This window comes from Sceloporus occidentalis, unplaced genomic scaffold (assembly GCF_023333645.1).
Source record: "Sceloporus occidentalis isolate IW3139 unplaced genomic scaffold, rSceOcc1.0.p SCAF_83, whole genome shotgun sequence".
NCBI lineage: Eukaryota > Metazoa > Chordata > Lepidosauria > Squamata > Phrynosomatidae > Sceloporus > Sceloporus occidentalis.
The window spans coordinates 1,527,888-1,550,379 of NW_028317063.1; the positions used below are offsets into that span (position 1 = coordinate 1,527,888).

At 34.4% G+C, this 22,492-nt stretch overlaps 1 protein-coding gene across 1 annotated transcript in view; it reads right to left on the reverse strand.

Moving 5' to 3' along the window:
* The window catches only part of LOC149285175 (low-density lipoprotein receptor-related protein 1B-like), a 366,729-nt gene that overhangs the window by 159,193 nt on the left and 185,044 nt on the right, over positions 1-22,492 (reverse strand). The window contains exons 19-25 of the mRNA XM_089495720.1: positions 18,174-18,254; positions 17,602-17,769; positions 12,091-12,273; positions 8,070-8,270; positions 6,172-6,417; positions 5,245-5,442; positions 2,175-2,379 (exon numbers count right to left, since the gene is read on the reverse strand). Coding sequence (XP_089351846.1) covers positions 2,175-2,379; positions 5,245-5,442; positions 6,172-6,417; positions 8,070-8,270; positions 12,091-12,273; positions 17,602-17,769; positions 18,174-18,254 — 1,282 coding nt within the window. The remainder of the gene's footprint in view (positions 1-2,174; positions 2,380-5,244; positions 5,443-6,171; positions 6,418-8,069; positions 8,271-12,090; positions 12,274-17,601; positions 17,770-18,173; positions 18,255-22,492) is intronic.

The window sequence follows — 22,492 nt, forward strand, 5'->3', positions numbered from 1 at the left end:
TAAATGTATGCTAAAGGTTGACAAATGTATTTCTATATGGATATATGTTATATCGGTATGGATGCAAGATTACCACCGGTTGTCCCAGAATATATTGGAAGTGATCGCGCTCAATAAATAAATAAGGAAAAAGTAATAACAATGCTAAAAATGGAATCATGACTTTTTCTGGCTATTGGGTTAGCGCGTGACCAAATCCATCGCAATAATCCAAGAATCCCGGAAGAAACCGTTTTGTTTTAGGGAGTGTGGATAGAACTATGGCTAAGGGTTTATTGAGACAGTTCATTTTATTTTGCGACCTTTTGATGTCATTTTGGAACATTTTGTGACACATTCACCCCTAAATCCTGTTCGTGCAAACCATTGGCAAAAAAATGATATTTTTATGCTAAACCTGATTACGTTTCTAAAGTAGTTCTATAGTTAACTACGTAACTATGTAACTATTGATAACATCAGAGTATTCATACTTGGATATGTTGTATTTTTATGTAATACTCTTTCCATAATACTTAATCTAATCAGAATGGATTATAAAATAATATTTTATAATATTATTAAGGGTAATATTTAATTTGTTATGTTTTGTTGGATAGGGATTGTGGTAGATATTTGTTACGGAATTTAAATGAATAAAAACAAAAACCTTGGTTACTTAGTCTTTAGGCTGAGATGGGGACATCTAGACACCCTACCAAATTGGCTTGTTAAAATTCCAACTCTTGTCAATACGGCTTATCCATGGTGTTTAAAATAGTTTTTCTAGCCATTCTTAAATTCACTTAATTAGGTTTAGAGCAATTGGATCAATTTGCTTATTATAGTTGAAGTCCTCGATATCTTTTGTGGTTTGGTATGAAGCTTGACACTTAAATCGATATTAGGCCTGTCACAAAAAATAAAAAGACTAAAAGGGATAAGATTTAAGAAACTTAAGAAAAAAATTCTTAATATAATTTGAAATATCTTTTGGTTTTAAAGAACGTTTCTAACTACATCTATTTAATTTAATGATTGCTAATTATTCTGAAAATGAACAAAGGCTAGGTATAGCGAATTCAGTCTTGCAAGTAACGTTTGATGTTAATAGCATAAGCGATTCATTCCATTAGGAACACAGGTGATTAAACTACAAACAAAATCAGAGTTGATGTGGTTCATATGCTATGTCTAATATACGATATAAAATCCTGATAAATTCCGCCTCTGTAAAACAAACTAAAGTTCCATTAAAATCAACTGAGCCATTGAACAGCTTTATCAAAATTATTTTCTCCAAACAGGGAATATCTAAAATGCTAGACTGAAAAGGTCAAGTACCACTTAATGTAAATGTCAGACAGAATGAGCAGTTGTAATAACTCCTGTTCTTCATAAAGTGTCACGTGGGGTTGTGGGGGATAATGACCTAAGCTGGAGAAACAGAAGTGTCATCGACACTCAGCATGCAATCGAAAGAAAAGGAAGAATAAGGGTATCCTATTATCAACCATTGATTACAAAGAATAATCAGAGGATAATTTTTTTGTGATTAAAAAAGGGTTTATTTTTTTAATATAAAATTAGTTAAAATCAATAATGTTGTATTCTTCTTGATGATGATTACATTTCTTAAGACCTTTCTTTGACCTGGAAGTATCAAAAAGGTATTTTGTTATTTTAATGGCTTTTGGCGAGGGTCCGCGAGCGATTATTGCAGGAAAACTCTCTGTAACTTTCCTATATATTATATAAAGCACACAAGAATGTTTTTGAACTGTGTCTACTTCTTTCATACATGTACTATTGAATATTTCATAAACCACATCCATGTTTCTCGTTACTCGTTTATTACGAATAGGTCTAATTTATCAATAGTGTAGGTTGAGTGTGGCCTGTTAATGGGTCCATTCACATCAGCTGAGGAGGTAATGCATCCTCTTAATATATTTCCTCCTCCACAACCAAAGGACATTTCCGAATTTGTTGCCATCGAGCACAAAAAGGATTACTTTTTATGTTTCGGATGGCCCCATCCCCAGAGCCAAAGGTGAGAAGCATTGTTTGACAACGCTGGGTGGACCTTGAAAAAGCAAGTGAAATATATTTTTTCCCCATGGGTTGCATCCTTTTAGTACTAAGGCCTTGAATTGTGATATATTTCAATTTTCACAGAGAAATTAAAACTTTACCCATAACGAGGATCCAAAGCAATTGCCCTGGGATGTTCCATACCGCCTGCTATCAACGTTGCTCTCATTTTGCCATTTAATTTAGCAACTTCTATTTGGTCCAAATTACTATCTATCCAGTAAATGTTCCCAGCTATCCAGTCAATTGCTAACCCTTCGGGCGTTGCAAGTCCATGTTGAATAACTACTTCAATTCCACTTACACCTATAAAAGAGGAAAATTATTTTAATAATAAGTATTCACCACATTCATACATCTATATTAATTCCAGCAACAGATGATGTTTCTTTTTACATTAACACATTACATTGATTCGTTAATAATATTATTCTACTCGTGACATATCTGCATAAGCTATATAAAACAATTAATAACAATAATAATAATAATAATAATGTTAAGTTCTCTCAGTGCCTTTCTATCTTTTCTACCTCTTTGAAAAATTATATTTTGATGGGTAATGTGCATTGATGGCATGAAGAAGTCCCTTATTGTAAGCCACGTCTTGTTCTTTGTCATGCCAAAAATTAACATTTTATAGAAAGAGACCCCCTGGACCAATAGTGAAGTTGGTTATGGCCGCTGGGCTTTTTTGTAGTCTGGTGCTGTATGGTTGTTTGAGATAAGGAACTGTCTGGAACAATGGTGAAGGGAAGGATCTCTGCATTCATGACCCTGTTAAAATAGTTGTTGTCCCCCCATCTCTCTTGTTTTTCGGGTAATTTTAACTCACATGGACATGCTGACCTCTTGCCCACCCCCACCTAATAAAGGCATAAAAAGTCATTGTTTTATACTGCTGTATATATAATTTGCTTGTTAGGGGCTTGCATTTTTTAGCTGTACTTTGGATGTTTAAGAAACTTGCTAATTGGATTAACCTGAAAGTAAACAGAAGTCCATAAAGTTTCTTCTGGGATCTCGAACCCGGTCTTCGAGGACTACATTACCACCAGAGTTTTTAAATTCCTCCAATTAACGCGTAATCAGATGATTAACAGAGTGCATCGCAGGGTAATGCTCTAGGTGACCAAGTTCTAAGCTTTTGCAAACCTTAATGGCTTGAGTTCGAAATCCACACTACTTCACACGATTAGTTACTCATTAAAATAAAAATAATACATCAGATCCTGACATTGCCAAAAAACAATGATTTGTGAAAGCATATGAAAGAATAACCTAGCTGAGAAATGTATAACATTATTTGTATGCAATAAAAATAACAAACAACGTTTTTTTTTACTTCCTAATTATGGAAATCAGCAATCCATCTTTCAGGTGCACAGTCCAAGAATGAAGCCCACAGGGGCCAGAATGGACTAGAGTGGGCCCTGACAGAGTGCTGAGCAGGGCTAGGCTAAGGCAGGAATTGTGGATTTTAGGGGAGGAGTTTTGGTAGGAGGATATTTAAGTTTGGTGATCACAGGGGTAAGGATCCATTTTGTTTAACCTTACCTGGTGGTGTTTGTCCCACCCACCCTCCCCTTATGTGGTTGAGTTTGTGAAGTGGTGTTGCTGCATTAGTCACAGTCGTGGGCGGTAGCTTGCCAGGTACCCAAGGGGTTAATGTGGTGGTATGATCATTGGTGGTCATAACCGGTGGGAGGTTCCTTGCAAGGAGTGGTGCTCGGAACCTCAGGTCCGGGTTGGGGCATCCTGGTATGTCCCCTCCCAAAATTGGTGTGTGGTTTGGTACCTGGATAACTTGGCAAGCTAGGTTGGTTTTGGTGACGTCATTGTCTCTGTTAACGCATCTATGTTTATTATTTCAGGTTTTACAGGACAATGACTGTTAAATAAAACGGCTGTGGCCTTTTCAAACCCATCTTGTGTGTTGGTGTTTTATTTAATTGAGCAGCTGAGCCGAGCCTGGCCCGTGAGTCGAAGCTACATCTGTCAACATTTTGCTTAAAAGCGCTTTCCTGCGTTCACATATTTTCTATCCATATTCTTTAACTGTTACAAATGTAGCCCTTTATTGGTGCCGTTCCACCTACTCGGCTGAATTTCACATTAGTGTAACTTAATACAGCATTACAGGTATCATGGCTAGCTAAGTTTCATTTGCTTACCACGGAATTAATCTTTTCCCTTTACGAAAAATTACTGCAGTTCTTTCTGAAGTAATACTGCAGTTTTTTGGACATGAAAAAACTGCAATACTGCACATTTACCGCACTTTTTTTTTTTATATTGCAAACCTACGGTTGTATTTCAATGTACTGCAGCTTTATTGCATTTGTACTTCCTTACAAAAATAACTGCAGTAAAACTGCAGTACAGTAAAGTACAAATGCAGTAAAAGTGCAGTAAATGTGCAGTAATACTGCAGTAAAAGTGCAGTATTGCAGTTTTTTCATGCCCAAAAAGCTGCAGTATTACTTCAGAAAAAACTGCAGTAATTTTTCGTAAGGGTTGTCTTAGTGGAACAGCACCTTTAATACACTAGCTCCAAATAAAAGTTTTTTTGGGGTCTTCTGGGCATTCTGTGTATATACCCTAGCGTCTATCTGTGTTACAGCTGATTACAGGGTATCCAGGACAGTAGCTTATTCTCCTGGCAGGGACAGCGGGATTTGATTTTGCCCTTTTCCTGACAATTTCCACCCCATCTCTGCCCTCCCGTGCCCAACTAACTTTGCTGACACACATGGATGTGTATTAGGGAGATAGATTTGGGCCTGTGGATCTAGAAAGTTTCCAAGTACAGCCAACTAGCAGAAGTGGCCATTAGTTTTAGATTTAAATATAGATGACATTATTATAATTTTTTGTGAGATCACAGCTATACACAACTATAAATAAATTGGCCTATCAAATCAGTAATATTAAATAATAAAGATGAAGGCTAACAAGCAAAATTAAGACTTTGCCACCTTTGGAGGACTGTGATGCTGTATGCCAAACCTTATTTAGTTAACCAGGCCCAGACTGTCCATCTGAGCATATATATACCTAGCGTGCCATGCGTATCCAGCCCTGTAGTTAACCATCAATAATCGGAGTGTGTTCTAAATTACTACAGTTTACTTTAATCTTAGATTAAGTATTCTTGAAAAAGCCATTTACCGGAAGTTTCGGATAGTTTTCCTCTGTATATTTTATCCTCAACAACATCAGTCCAGTACAGTAAACTCTGATTGAAATGGAAGTCCAATGCTATAGTGTTTCTTAATCCAGGTACTAAAAGACTGTAATCCCTTTTATGCAGGTCGATTCGTCTGATCTCGTGACGGATGGAAAAAATGATAAAAGGTTCAAATGCATCTGAAAGCAAAGTAACAACATTGTTATTATTAGATGCAAAGTAAATAGCAAAGTGACCATGTCAAAGAAGAAAAAAATTATCAAGCCCTGAATCTTCTTTCTTCTACACCTGATTTAAGGTCCTGTCTCAATCATGGGTCTTAAATTTGGGTCCCTTCCAGATGGACCCACTTTTCATGGCCATAGATTATAAGATCTTGTATTTGAAGATACCCATCAAAGAGATCCTGATAGCACACACTTTTTGGGTTAATTTAAGGACCCACATCGAGCGACTATGTTCTAATGATGGATAGAAGAGGACCAACTAAAACAGGACAGCATGATGACAGATCTGCGTGGTTCCACTCAAAGCAAAAGACATGACCTGACAATTTAGACTTAATAATTACCAAAAATTGAGACATTGCCTTTATCCAACTTAGATTTTAAGCATATAAAGCATTCTGAAACCTTCGCTTCCACTTCAGTTAAAATATAATTGCTATCCTGATGATCTCTCTGCGAGCGACGTGTTTGATACATTTCCATAATAAAAGGGGTTAGTACAATTATTCTGCAGAGAATGTGATATGACAGCTAATAGAGTGCCGCATCCGGAGTGATCACCTAAAGTATAATGAGTATCAGACATTTAAATCATACATATGATATTTTTATAAAAAGATAAACAGATTTGCATCGTTTCAGAAATCGAAACCAAAAGGAGACGGTTAAACCCGAACGTACCGATATTACTACATGTTTCTCCGTCCGCATTTAATACCCATCCTTCGTAACATGAACATTTCACAACGTGCTTGTGTTGTTCGCAAACTTGGCTACACTTTAAATGCTTTGTGCAGTAATCCACTATGTCGCATGTCTTGTTGTCGGCATTTAAATGCATTCCCAATGGACAAGAGCAAACAATTCCTCTTCCCGGGACTACTGTGCACTGATGGCTACAGCCTCCGTTATTCAAAGAACATTCATCTGCAAAAGTATAACATCCATTTCACAATTAACAAAATAAAATACAGTTGTGTAACAAGTCTTTAACTAGCGTTATGCCTGGGAACGCTTGAAAACACTATGAAAAACTGAAAAAATCCCACATACCGGTAATAGTGAATTATAAAAATAATCTCTGTTTTGTCTTTTTTTTAAAACAATTCTTGTTTGTTTCAAAATAAGATTATATAAAGTAAATCACTCCCGCAGGAATTATTAAAGACTTTCAACATATAGCATATTATGTATTATAGATAGACAAGGGCACACCACCTATGTCTATAACTTTAGGAAGATTGACAATATAAATTAATATATATTTTTTACATATCAATTCAAAATGAGTTTAAAATTCCAATTGCACAAAATTGCATGAAACTGGTCCAAGTAAAATGCATTATCATCCCCTCGGGGATAACCATGATGGCAAAGATTTCAACATAAATTAGGTTTTCCTTTGATAATGAATTAAGTATAGCTTCCAGGGAAAAAAAAAATACATTTGATCAGAAGCTTGATTTTAATGCCATGGAAATAGATAATGAGATTGAAACAGAGTGTGGTTACATTAAAAGGGATTAAAACGTCCTAACAGATGTTCGGCGTCCTCTTTTTATGAGACCCTCCTGGGTCTGTACAAGCTCTTCTAGGGTCTACGTCATAAGTGGTTTGATTAGGAAAGGCTGCACAGGCGGGCCTGCTGATCACTGTATGATCAGCATGAAGAGAGATCACAGAAGAAAGGGAAGCAAATAGTTTTTTAAAATATTTTAAAAATAACTAAATAAATACTTAAATATTGAAATGGGCCTTGATTATGTAGTCTTCATACAATCAGAAGTTACAAGAGAAAGCAGCTAGGGTCCAAGGGGATTTCTAGTCATGTTCCACCTCTGATAAATTACAGCACAAAGAAGTGAAAACATAAGTCCTATAAATAACTATACTCAATGGATGTCGGTGAATACCCCCCCCCCCACACCCCCAGGTTATACTTATCCCTTGGAAGAAATCTTAAGCAAAATCTCAAGGATGCTGGTGAGAAAATGACTACATGGAAAGTGGAAGAATGGCCCTTGGGGGAATAGCCTAGGTAGCCATTTCGGAGACCTTAGCAGACCTTTGAAGTGTAATTTTTGAATTGATGACTGGTATTTAGGCTACAGTCCCGTTAAGACAAATTTTAACCCCTTAAGGACAATGGGTTGTCCTTAAACCCATTAGAAACAATGCATTGTGAGCTCGTACATGTACGGGCTTTGTCATGAAGGGGTTAAAATATGCAGCACACAAAAAGTGACGCGCACCTTATAATATTTGTCTTAAAATTAAAAAAGTATAGCTGAAAATTCAAGGAAGTCTATATTTTGAGCTTTTTCATTTAAATTAGCAAGATATAATTTATAACGTATTAACATTTGTTAAATTCTAGCCCTAATAAATATTGTGTTACATGGATGAAAAAATAATTAAAGAATGTTCACGTTCAATTAAAATGTAACACTTCAATGCCATGATTCAGATTTGTTTAGGAAGGAGGAAAAACCTCAACAAAAAATAGGAACATTTATAAAATATGCATAATTATCCGTGAAGGGCTTAATATGTATTTAAATTGAAATGTAGCTGAATACCACATATTTCGCCTTCGTCAGATCCATCAGGACAATCTCTTCTCCCATTGCAAAGCTTCTCAGGCTGCAGGCAGATGGAGGTATCGTTAGCACAAGGGTATTTTGGTGGTCCACACATATAACCTTCGCAATTATCCTCATCTGAATGGTCCTCACAATCAATATCTCCATCACATACCCATGCATTGCTAATGCATCTCCCTTGGAAAACAGAAACAACACAAATATCAGAAACATTTTACTTGGATGAATTCGATTGAAACTTAAAAAAAATGATTTACGCGTGTTAAGTTGGTATTGATAATGTTTGGAAATGTTTAGAAGATCTGTCACTATTGGAATAGTCAGATCTAGATCACAAATATTTAAGCTTCCTGCATCAATAATCCTATTTTTTTTTTATTCCCAGTCTACATTTTTTGTTTAACAATATTATTTTAGAAATATGGCATTTAAATTACAAATTGACACATGAGGCATATTAGAGTAAAAATAGTATTTCTGAAAAAATAAATTAAAAATAGTTCATGTGTGAAGAAAGTCACATTATTCATTCTTTATATAGCCTTACAATAATCAGTGATAAATAAATAGCTTTTCAGATTGCATTCTGTACACATTATATTTGCAACCCCACATCACACAGATGTTTTAAGAAAAAAAAATATTGCTTTCAATCTCATTGGAAAAAGAAAAATTGTATGACGTATCTACATATTGTGCACATATAGCATGTAAACTATTTGATATATATATATATATATATATATATATGATTTCTTCAGATCAAACATACATTTCCCTGTACATTCTAGCTTTGTTAGTACATAAGAAAACATGTTTAAAGTTTTTAACGTTCTAAAGAATCAGGGAAATTGATTTTTCTTCTGTTGCTGCTTCGGTGACTGTAAAGCTGGTTTAGCTTGTATATTCTGTTAGGGTCAATTGCCTAAAATGTCATATGGGAAAAAAAACAGAAAGGGAATTCTTTTTAGTATGATTAGTCAACATCAAGAGAAATTAATTTAAATTAAACTCCATGTTGTGGTAAATAAAGTACTTTAGCCTTCCATAAGAAAAACCTAAAAAACATGAAGCTGGGGCTTAGACGCAGGTAAATTTCTAAACTAGGATAAGGCATAAAACAAACAATAATCAAATAGTGCAACCCTTCAATTATATGTTCAGTGTTCTAATTATCTCCAAATTCAGCCCTTTTAGAATGCCAATTTCTTCCTGCTTTAACCTGTTTTACCCCTTAGGATGTACTAGTGAACCTTAAAAATTGTGCCAAGATGCCCATGCCAAGGGACATCTTCCTGCTGCTACACAGGAGATCAGACTCGGACAACCACTATGAGCAACTTGGCCTGGGAGGAACAGGGATTTGAGTCCCCTTGGCACAGGGCAGGCCAAGGCACACCTGGGAAGACCAATGGATTTAGTGCCAGGATTTAATTTTTAAAGGTCCGTAAGAGCGACTCTATTGGCAATGGAATGTTACACTAGTAATCTATTGTGTTTTTGTGTTTTGTTAATGTGTGATTTGATAACGGTAATTGTAAAAACTTTTTTCCTTGTAGTAACATCTGAAAGACGTATCCTCCTGCTGAGAGTCTTAAGTGTTTGCTAGAACACTGCTTTCTATTCCTTTCCAATCAAATCTATTGATCATGATCTTTTACCCAAGGTGCTTGGGTTTCATATACATAAAAAGTAACATGTAATTAAAAGTTAACAAAGTAATCCTTAAAGAAAAAATTCCAATTAAAAGCAAAAGTTACAAAAAAGTGTCACTTTCTTCCAAAACAAACAAAAATGTCAAAATGTTTTTATAATAGTTATATTAAAAACAGCACCTAAACAAATAACCTATAGAAGGCAGATAAAAAAGTATAATGAATTTCCTTAATTAGGGAATTAATCATGATCTTGGAATAATATCGGACTTTACTACTTCTCGGTATATATGAGTCCCTAATGCATGTTTCTCACTATGTAACACTTCTGATCGATTTTAAACAGGCTTTCTAGAACATACAGCATCTGGTATGCGTAGGATTCACTAAAATAGGCTTTACAGTTTATTACACAGATATCTGCGTTTAAGTAGATGATACTGACGCATCGCTGCTATCCTTACCTAGGCATTATTAATAGACGTCACAGCCAATCTACAAGAGTAAGACAAGAACGAGCCTAATAGCTGATGTAACATAGAGCTACTGCCAACAAATTGGCCATATCCCAAAACAAATTTGATGCTGCTTTCCTCAACATCTTGTTTTATAGATACAGCAGCCACCATAAAATGTTTGTTTGTTGGACTTTCCTTCATCTTAATGAATATAAAATGAGTTCCTTAAAAAATATTCTTCAACTCAAAGAAAGAAACACATTATCAAGCAGAGCCTCCGATGTCAATGGAAATAATATAATCTGTCCAGTACGTTTCATAGAGTGTGTTTATTATGATTCACTTTATAGCCCCAGTTGGAAATCTGTTAAGAATACACGCTTATTCTGCACGTGTACTAAATCTACAGTGTATCTGTTAATTATACTAATAGAGTACCTTGAATTCTAAGGAGTTCACTGATTTTTTTATTGTCATTTTTTTAACATATTCCACCAAAAGCAAATCATTCATTTATAATCCATTCCACTGTTTTTTGTTTTTTTATTGTAGCCCCCCCAAAAATAAAAACCCTAAAATTGCATAAATGACTGCAGATTTCAGAAAAGCCAAGGTCATTTTTACATAAATATTTTTTACTTCCTATTCTATAGAAGTGTCTGAGACAGAATAGAAGCTCGTAAACAAGATCAAGACATTTGATTAACTATTTGCTGCCAATTATTTAAAGTGACCAATGTGAAACAAAAAGATACTTTCATTGCTAACGCTGAACACTGCATGAAATAATAATATGGATAATCTTACTGTTCCGGCACCTGTGATGACATACTTAATCCTTATTACTTAGCTGCACTTTCGCACAAGAATTATAGCGGAATTTCTAAAATGTACCATCGCCTCTGTGAAACACTTGAATTATTTATTCTATTTTAAGTATCACTAAAGAGGAAATACATCTCAATTATATTTCAACTTTATGGGAGAATTACCAGCTGTTTCGGTTACAGCCAAGCAATTGTCAGGTAAAATTTATGTTTGTTTACTTGCTATTTTTCTTTGGATATGTGCAAATGTAGCAGTATCTACACACGTGCCTGGGGCTTTCCAGGTGCCGTCGGTTCCAGATGGCGGTCGAACTGAACTATAGCACAACAACGCAGAATTCCTAAATACATGCGGTGAGACAATAAAAAATACAGCCTAAACGGAATGTCGTTTCAAAGGTAGTTGTTCCCTATGAAACACCCGCGACCACACAATGCTTTACTCTTGCCAAACATTTTTCAACCATAACTGGGATAAAAAAAAAAGATAAACAATATTTATTTTCCTTGACACGTACATAATTCATTTTTTTTTCAATATAAGATTGGTAATATTTTGGCATTTTAAGGTTATTTTTGTCTCCATCCAGATCAGTGATGGGGGATATAGTGGACAGGTTGCCATTGATCTCTTTAACTTATCATACAATTTGAATGACTAGATGATGTGGATTTGTCAGATGCCCAGCACCCCGCATTATATTTAACATGAAGCCATCCCTTTTTGATGCATAATTATTTTTTTATTAGAGGAGGATTATGCACTCGAGACTTTAGCTGGAGGAGAAAGAAGGTGGAAATATCGTAGGGCTTGTAATGAATAATAATTCTGGATTCGCAATAGGAAACATCCATCTTTAAGAACGCACCAACTCGCAACACAGCAAGGGATATGCAACTTCTAAAGTGAAAAAAATAGACATTTTGAAATTGACAGATACACACTTGGAGTGATTTTGAGATATATCAAAGAGCAGGGTAAAAGTAATTAGTGAAATAAATGAAAAAAACAAAACTATAAGAAATATGAAATTCCAAATCATCAAATGTACAATACCTGTATTTTTGCACGCAAATTTTGTCTTAGCATCACACTGGCGGAGAGGCCCTTTGCAGCCTCTTTCATCACTTCCATCTTCACAATCCTTTTCTCCATCACACAGCCACAATTCGGGGATACAATTTCCATCGGGGTGGCACTGGAATTGATTTCCTTCGCATGCTCCAGAGACAGGGGATGCTTAAAAGAAAAGACATGGCTTCTGTTTTAGCCAATGTGACACGACTTATAAAAAAACATATTGTATCACCATGAATTTGCCATTATGTCTATTGTCTAATATCTCTCTTTCAACAAAAGTTGGATGTATAGGGGGGTGCTTGCAAATATCGTGCTTTGGAGTGGCTGCCATTTTTTCTCGATCATATCTGGCATCCCTGTCTTGGCCAGTCCCGTCCTACTGTCAGCACAAATAGAAAGTCAAAGGTCCTTCAGCAGTCTTCTTGAATTGTGTCTCTAGCTCTAGTTATTGTGTGCCACTTATACCTCTATATTATTGGAAATATCTTGTGACAATGATAAAGTTCCATAAACTTTGATATGGAAGCAAGATGGCAGCTCCAACACACAGCAAGTCAAAATACAAAATCAGATTATTTTTTAATGTCATTTCTAAACAAGAAAAAAGATAACACGACTGGTATGCTGTATGTAGGTTTACTAATTAGGGTGAGAGATAACCTGGAATGTGACAGTTCCCCTTTAAGTAGTGAAATTGTCCGTATAATTATGTGTTAGATGAGAGTATACGCAGCTAGAACAAGGATCAATTTTAATTGCTCACAAAGCCCTTTGAAGGTTTCTTATGATCTTGCTTTTAAGATGGAGAGTCTGTTTACTATCATTTCCATTAGAATTTGTGATTTTCACACTATATCAAAGCAGGATGTTATGATGAAAGGGGACAAGATACCTTTATAAACAAATTACACAAAAAAAGCCATATTGACATTCCACTGAGCCTCCAAAGAACCTACATCAACAAATATTTCTGCCCTGAAATGTCTTTACTAGAGCTGTGTTACTAAGAAAAATGTGCAAGAAATGCATCTTAATTAGCAATTAGTTCAGTTTACAACAAATCCTCAAAACACACATATTGTATTAAACGTGATCTTTTCGCATGTCGTTTTTAACAATAAAATATATTAAAACATTAGATGAATAGTTAATTTTTTTTGTATGTGACATTATTCTGACTCTGAAATCCATGAAAATATATTCACAAATTAAGTAATTTACAAATAAATATTTATTTTGTAGAATAACATTTTTTAAGTGTATGCTAATAAAAAATAACACAAACTTGTGTTTCTTCACTTATAGTTCTCAGGGTTGTTATGATTATTGCTCCCCATTAAGCTGGTCTTTATCTTTGGAACTGATCCCAGCATCATTTAAGTAGATAATATGCATGATTATCATAAAACAATAATAATGTATACTGCAGTACCAGGTGTTACTTGAGGCTTGTTACCCTGGAGGCCTACTCTTTTGTTAATCCACCCCAGTACTGGTTAAAGTAATACCAATACATACAGACATTGACTAACTTTTGTTTAGGACATACTTGACACATTTAACTTTATTTTTAGTTATCAAAGTGTTTGTGCTGTGACTAATAATATATTATTCAATATTAATGAAGTCTTTTACAATGAAGACATGTCTTAAAGTGTCAAAACAACAAACAAGTACTTCAGTGTTTCAGTGAGAGGGCATGAATGTGTTCAGCATGGGAATCCATAAAAAGAATATCTTTGATATTTCTATTTAAAATAAATAGTATTCTTTACTACAGGCACCTACGAAGGTCAACTTTTTTTTGCCAATTTAGCAACTTCGGTAATAAAATTTGAACATCTCAAAGACTTTGCAAAGTGTCATAAAATGCAGTTTTTCTTAAAACTCTTATTGTCCAACAAATCTGCTTTACCGAACTGTCTACCATTGGCTTATTTTCCGTCCATATCCTTCATTGACTTTGCTCTGTTAGGTCACCATGATACGCAAATCAGGATTTTTCTGTTTATATGGCATGTGGGAATACAAATTGCAAGAAGTGGAGAAACACCTGTTCATAAAGTAATCATAGGGTGAGCTACAGCCCATTCATGTTAACTAGTTTCATACTCATTATATTTGCCCAACCCATGCTTGGTGTTATAAAAGTTCAACCCTCTACCCATCTGCCATAGCAGAGAAGGTAACTCAACCTCAAGCTTCATAGCATTCCTAACCTCAAGTCTAGATGACCAAGCATTTACAAGAGATCCAAGCCAAAAGATCAAGAAACACCTTTAAACCTTGAAAAAGTGCATCAAGCAAGGTCAATTTCTCTAGACTATGTCTTCACCTTAGAAAGAGCATCTAAAAGTTATTCTGAAATGCAAATGTATCTGAGACCAGTTCATCAGGGAATCGGGCAATCATTTATATGGCCACTGTCCACCTGAGCAATACCTGTTATAGAAATTATGCCTACTTGAAAAATAAATTCTCCAATCAACATTTCTCATAAAAAACCCTCAATATATTCACCATTTAAAAACATGAGACCTAAAATGTTAACTGTATTTTTCATAATTGCATTTGTAAAATGACAGACACATTGGAGTTGTATTGTTAAAAAAACTGTTTATATAAATATCTTGTAAAGTTCTTTCCATAATATATCCGTTCAAGCACATAAAACAGTTGCGTTACTAAAATGTTTGTTTATCTTTAAAAATGCTTAGCCATTAAAGTCGTTAACTAGGCTATCATTGCAATCTTATTCTACACATGTGTAGGTGAGAGCTTTATAATGATTAATTTGGTGTGTGAGTATAGCTGAGATTTATACACCTTACAATTAACTTAATGCCGGTGCTCATAGTACGAACATACTGTGTCGATACTTAAAAACATCATTTAAATGTAATCAGTGCTCAATCTGGACAATTTAAACCCTTTTATTGTAATCTATAAAAATAGTAACTCATTTGATTGTGGAAAAAGAATAAACATGAACACTCGGTTTTGCTTTACTGGGACTTTCTTTTTTTTTTTCCCCGGTACGATTGCCAAATCTTATTTTGGGAAAGTAATATTTAATTTTGCTAGATCTTAATGGCATTTAATCATAATTTAAGGCTCATGGTCAGTGTTAAAACGTGACATTTCTAGTTAATTTCAATTTGAAATAGGACTGAGATATTACAAATGCTCTACAATAACCCCCGATTAAATTATCAAAAGAGGGCAGGGGACCTTTCCTTTTGAGTAAGGCGAATTGCATTACAAAAAATGATGGACATAAATTCTTTATTATATCTAGCTCATCCATGGAAAGCCTCTTAAAGAAGTAAAATCTAATAATATGAGATATTATGGCACATGATTCATGGGTTTTGCTTTCTATAAAGAGTAAAAACATTTGTCTGTATAATTTATAATTTACCATTATCTTAAACCACGTGACTCAGCAGACCAGCTCTTAAAGAGTTAACCCACTCTTGGTACGCAAGACCAGATAACGCCATTTTTACTGTATCTGAAGGAGTGATTACTAAATTACCAATTGGGGGAAAAAAAATCTAGTATATTTAAATAATCCTTGAAAATCCATAGCCTCTATTGGCCAGCAAAGTTGCTACAATGCCTATTGGGTAACCGACCTACACGTTACTTGACCACTGTGTTTTTCTGAATAAAAAATATATCTCCTATAATGAAAAATAAGACACATGATTCTGTTTATAAAAAATGATAAACCCCCCTCCATTTACTGGCTATTTTCACAAATTATGTAGAAATATAGCATTTGATGGTAGATTAGTCCATTTTTCCCCCCAATGTAAAACTCAAACCTTAATCGGTCCTTGGTCTTGTCTTAGATTTAGGTTATCTTAATGTCCGACCCTAGTTTTATGTACAGTCTCCAGCAATCTCTCTTCTGTTTCTTCCACAAGCACTTATAACGTGTCCTCTCTTCTTTCTAATGGCAGTGCTAGGTTGATGCTTAAATAATGACCTATTTCTGCTCTTTTTTTTACTGTTTATGTACAGTTTTAAGGTTTACATTGTATGATGTAGGTATAACCCAACTGGGTGTGAGTGCGGATATCGGTAAAAAAAAGAACAAAAAAAAAGAACAAAAATATAAAATGTGAATGTGGCTGGTTTGATGGCATTGTCAAGTAAACTTGTGCGATCCTTGGTCCGAAACCTAATTCAATTTGCATTGCGTGTTTCATTGTAGAAATTCATCATTTCAGTATTCATTCCCTTTTAATGAAAACGAACCTTTTGTACGAACTAAATTCAACTTAGGTGTACCCGTTTCAATTATTATTATATTTCTATGTTGCTCTTTTTTCTGTTTTAAATACAAGAATGATCCAAAAGGACGAGTAAAGGCGCTTACATGAAAATATTATTTTCTTTCAAAGCTTCTGCAATCCCGTGGCAGTAAAAACTGAGCTGATTTATTAAAGTACATAAAAGCTATGGCTTTCAAGGGGATTTTATTCTCCCATAAATCTTCCATTATTTTCTGCATTTGTTTTTGCATTCACTTCATGGATATACAATTCTTTCTTTTTGTGTTTTAACGGCCGACGCACATATCCTGCAGATCCGAAAATGTATCAATGTAATTAGGAAGCAGAAGCTCCGTAGAGTAATGGCCGTCCTTTCCGACTTCAGCCGACGATAAAAACCTGCTATTTTTAACAGTCGTAAACACCAATCATTATCAATCAGTATTGACTGTAGACAACTCTCCTTCCTAAACTTAAGAGGCAAATAAAGACCAAAAAAACCTTACCAGCACACTGGAAAGAAAGGAAATATCTTGTAGTACTGCTAAGATACCGTGACCGACTAACGAAAATGTTATGTTATATTGTAAAGAAGGATATATGCCATGACCCTCTCAGAAAACACAAAAAAAGGCCAATTTCTGTTTCCACATAATAGTCCACAAATAGTGGCTATACAAAACACTTTAGAGGTGGCTACAAGAAGGACACCCTGACAAATTTCCTATTCACAAAGCACTGAAACACGGAACCCGACTTAGATACCAATATGAGTTTGGACTCCGGCCATATATTATTGTACCCCTAGTTGAAAAGGGTTTCCCGACTCATGGAAATGCTTTTCTATGGACTGGCCACGGTTTCAGCTGACTAGGAACCATGCAGATTTTAGCTAAGAGAAGGGTTAAGTTGACCCTTCACAAAACAACACACATAGTTGGGGATGAGTCAATATAGCTATAACACTTTGCTTTGGTTTTAAAACACATATAATAATCATGATTAATGCACAGTAAAAATAAAATACAAATTATAGATGAACCAGTTAAATCAGTAATCAACAAATTAAGTCTGTATTTGCTGGCCTGGGTGTCTTTTAGTGGAGTCAATTTGCATGTTTTAAATAACAGGACAGTGACTGGTTCTTGATGTTGTGAAGCAGAGATTTTGTAACACTAATATTTTGGTTTTTGGTAGCACCAACCTGTCTTAGAACAGTTAGCATTTATTTCATCGCTGAAGTCTTCACAGTCATTATCGCCATCACAAAGCCAGTGTCCAGGGATACATCTTCCGCTGTCACATCTGAACTGAATATCAGAACAGGAGTCTAAACAGCCGACCTCATCGCTACCATCACCACAATCATCAGCTGAAACAAGAAAAAGGCATATTTACACAGATACACACATAGCATTACTGTAAATGCCTAATTTTTTTTTGTATATTGAAGAAATGCAGTTTGATCATAGCCCGTGGGCCTAAACATGAAAGCATGCAGAGATAAAATGTTAATTTAGGTTTTATGGAAAAATTTGAACTTTTATTGGAACTGTTTTCTTTTTATAAATACTGTAAACTTGGGGGAGATGAAACATATTTTCTGGCCAAAGCAGTTATTAAAAGTAGTTAGAGAAAAATTTACTTTTTAACAGATACTAAATAAATGGCTCAAATTCTAAAATACTTCAGGTTTTCAGCCGTACATTTTCAATTATTGTTACGTTTATTACATTTCAAGGAATGGAATATTTGAATATCCAAGCATTTACTTACCTGAATCGCATTGCCATTTGACGCTAATACATCTGCCATTTCCACAAGCAAAATGAGTTGAAGGATCACAAGTCTGCAGCTCTGTGCAAAAACGAGATACATTTTAATTAGGGTATTGCTGTAAACATCACATTTTTATAATGCACTTTTTTGTGCTATTAGTAGTTTCCATTTACCTTTGAACATCCTTTGAAATATCTATCTATCTCCCCTAAACATTAAGTTAATTACCGTTTACAAGGTTGTTCCATAAAACAGAACAATCTTTCATAACGTACAGTAATTGGACTTTAAAAAGACTATACAATATTGAATAAAAAGTAAAATAATAACATGACTATATAATGTGGATTCTGTCATAACTTGTTTAATCTTCAAAATATGTTTCTTTTTCTCCTACCTACAGAATTTCTAACTAGATTCTCGGAATTCAGCGATATTCCGTAAAGCATTACACAACTGATTCTTCCACCTACACAATGTGACTACAAGATTGTAGATGTTTTGTCTTTTCTTTTCTCTTCTTCTGTCCTTTTTTTCCCTTGAATTAACTTTTTGAGTGGTCAAAAGATCTAGATGAGCCCAGACTGGCCATCGGGGACACCGGGCAAATAAAGTCACAGAAACTAATCTAATATTTATATAATGAACACCTTTCAAAACCAAGGCTTATGACAAAAGCTTCAGTTGTGAGATTTTATAAGAATGACTTTTCCACATAACCCAGTAACAAAAAAGATTAAACATCATATTCCTTCCTTTCAACACAATTTTTTTTGTTGCTGAATGCAAACTTTGGTTTCTAAAAGAATACAAAAGAAGCTGTTAGTTCGATCTATTCAAAAAGTATTATGTGGCACTAACAATTCACAATAATGTCCTTTGCTGTAACTCATGTATTGTACATGAGTTTAAAAACATGAATTTTGTTAAACTAGTATTGAAGTTACAGACTATTAATTAACAATTCACATTTCAAGGTCCTTTCATTGTAACCTCCAATGTTAAACCATCAAACTTTCTATCACACATGTAACGACAATGTAACGAAATCTACAATTTGATACAAAGTAACATTATAATAATTTTATTCTAGTAGAATTACCACTAAATGTCACAACCTACGTGAACCCAATGGCCACTGATATTTCTAAAGGCAGAAAGTGCAACTCTTGGAGGATTAGAAAGAGGGACGCAGGTATGAGCATACCTGTGAATTCTCTGGGTTTAACCAGGAGTCTCTGAGGGAAGCAAGTCACTTCAAGTTATTGCTGCTAGGTGTTTTTACAAGCAATTGAATCATAAGGTGTACTTAGCTTCTTCATTTTGGCTTTATTTTTGTTAAATCATGTTACCTGTTAAGTCATGTGTTGTAGTTGAACTGAAACTCTATTCAACTCATTTTTAGACCTGCTTAGGGACAGATTAATGTTAGCATGTCCTGATATACCATAGAATTCAAAGAGAGTGTATTTTCTTTTTCATACAACTGTATACATTTAAAACCAGTCTGCCTTTAGTCAAATATCATAAGAAAATGTTGATAAACAAATGACATTTTTTCACCAGAGTTATAAAGGCAGCAATTTTCTACCAAGTATACACTATCCATTTATAAAATAGACCTCATACTCTTTATATTCTTAACCATATGATTTACCTCTCCACGTGTGACTAATGGTGAAACATAAAAATTCTATTTTCTATTTCACTGTCCTGTTTGCCACTGTTTGACATTATACAGATACTTGAAATCTTTAATCTAAAATACCCCCAAGGTATTTTCATCTGAACAGCTTAATGTTTTTTTGCAATTTAAATAATACATTGCTTGAGCGGTTTTATCACTCAGGGGAATAACAGTATAGTTGTCTCCATTAAATATTTGCTATTTATCTGTCTGATTCTGTGCGTTGTAGACATATTTCTGTGGTTTTTCTATGGAGTATTCGCATTAATGCATCGTGTGGAATATTAGGATTTTTCTTTAAATCCATTGTTTAAAAACTATTCTTGACGCATTTTAAGATAAAATATAGGATCCGGTTGTCTGTTAGGTTTGTCTGTCTCTTTGAGAATATAGCATGTAGTTTGTCTTACTGAGTCTGTTCTTTAGTCTCTCTCTCCACACTTCCTTCTCCTTATTGGGACTTTCTCAGGGTAGTCTACTGGAGCTATCCCTTTTCTGGGGTAGAAGCCTAGCAAAGGGGCAGGACTAGCCATGCATGGAGTGGGAATAGCCCCAGACAGCCTTAAGGGGAGAGGGTGACAGACGGCATGAAAAACCACCGCTCCTCTGCCTGAAGAAAGTGCAAACTGACCTGGAGACCCAGGAAAGCACCTCTTCACCAGGAGACTCTGGTCAAACCCAGAGTTTCCAGGAGTGATTACAGTATTATCTGTCTTGTCCTCTCTCACATTCACTTTTCTTTTGTTTTCAGGAATGTTCATGTTTTCTATTTTTATGACTATTTCTCTCCTCTGTTCACAAATATATAGATATCACTGTGCTTTCAATTAGTTTACAACTGTCTCCCGTGTGCATCCAATATTGTATGACATAAGCAGTGATGTCACACCCATTAACAGGCCTGTGGAATATGATGACACTTTATAAAGCAATGAATAATAATAATAATAATAATAATAATAATAATAATAATAATAATAACATAATGCATGTTACATGCATAAATAATAAATAGTGTATCTTACATGATGTCATAATATAGTCTTCACAGAGAAAGACCCTTTTGCAGACAGCTGCCGTATAATAAGAATGCTGGCTGGAACAGCCACAAATTTCATTTGCAATTTTTGAGCAAATGTGGTAGCTACTGATGTCCCACAGCTGTGATGATGTCATAATGCAAATACAGGGAAATCCTCTAACACATTAGTGCTTTTCCATTCTCAAATTGTAATATACTGTATATATATATATATATATATATATATATATATATATATATATATATATATATATATATATACACACATACACACACACACATATTTGGTTCTTTTAAATAAGTCGCTTTGAAACCAATTTGACAAAGTGGCAATCATTTTATACAAACAATTTGGCTATTTGCCCGCTTTTTTAATGATGCCTCACACAAGGTCAGCAAGTTTATGGAAGCATAATTAAGCATCTATTTCGGAATTTATAGAGGGCAACTTGAGTGGCTGCAATGTTGCTTTTTTGTGATATTTTGTTTACTTGTACTTTAAAAAAGTGCTGATTAAGCACAAGTACATTATTTATGAAAACTGATGATACAAGTTTTGTGAATATTACAAATCACATTATTTAGTACCTCATTAGCACTTTCCATTTAACCCAAACAAATCACAAACAAACTTTCTTATTTCTAAAGGATTAAAAGAAAAATAATAATAATAATAATAAAAACATGAATTCATATTTTATATTCTCTATGGTATAGGATAAGTTCTCAATTAATTAATTAACAAAAAATTAAAAATCTTATTTTTTGTTTGTTATCCAACCTATGTGAAAGAGGCCTGAATAAGTATATCCCTTACAGGCATCCTGAAAATCTCCACATTATTCTATATTTTGTGCTAAATTTCGCAGTGGGTACAATATTTAACATTTTTCCCTTAATGTTAGCCATATTTAGATAAATAACAGAGAAAAGCAATGGCATTTGAAAGGAAAATTATTTTTGCCAGGAATACGTTTATCCAAAGATAGAATCATACAATTGAATAAAAAGGATTCTCATCTTGGATTTATTTATTCGTTCTTTTTATCCCATTTCTTTTGCCAGATTCTGATTAGCACTCAAAGTTATTGAAGGTAAGAAATACTTTACTTCTCATAGTAAATATTATAAAATAGCTTATCCTCAAAAGGTTAACAAAAAAAAACCTTTTCAAACCTCTATGTGAGCTAAAGGTTTAATTAATCCAGATGTATTCACCACTGACTACTATTAAAAAGGCTTTGTTATTGTTAAAGCGCCCATATTTAAAGCTCAGGGGAGATCCCTGGGCCAGAAATAGAAAATATATTCATTCACAGACTTATTCATTCAACTACAATCTTTTCCAAAAGTTCAATAACTACTAGAAAAGCAGATTTTTTTGAGTTTGAAATTAAAACATAGTGAACTGTGGGGCTCCAATTTACTCTGAACCTTTAAAACCCCAAAATCTATATCTAAACACCGATTTACTTTCTATTAAAGGTAATAGAAGAAAAACAATTTTCGATTTTTTGTGTTTATTGAAAATTCATGTACTATTCTAAAGCCAAATTAAAGTTGTTGCTTTTCTTTGACAAAATGCAC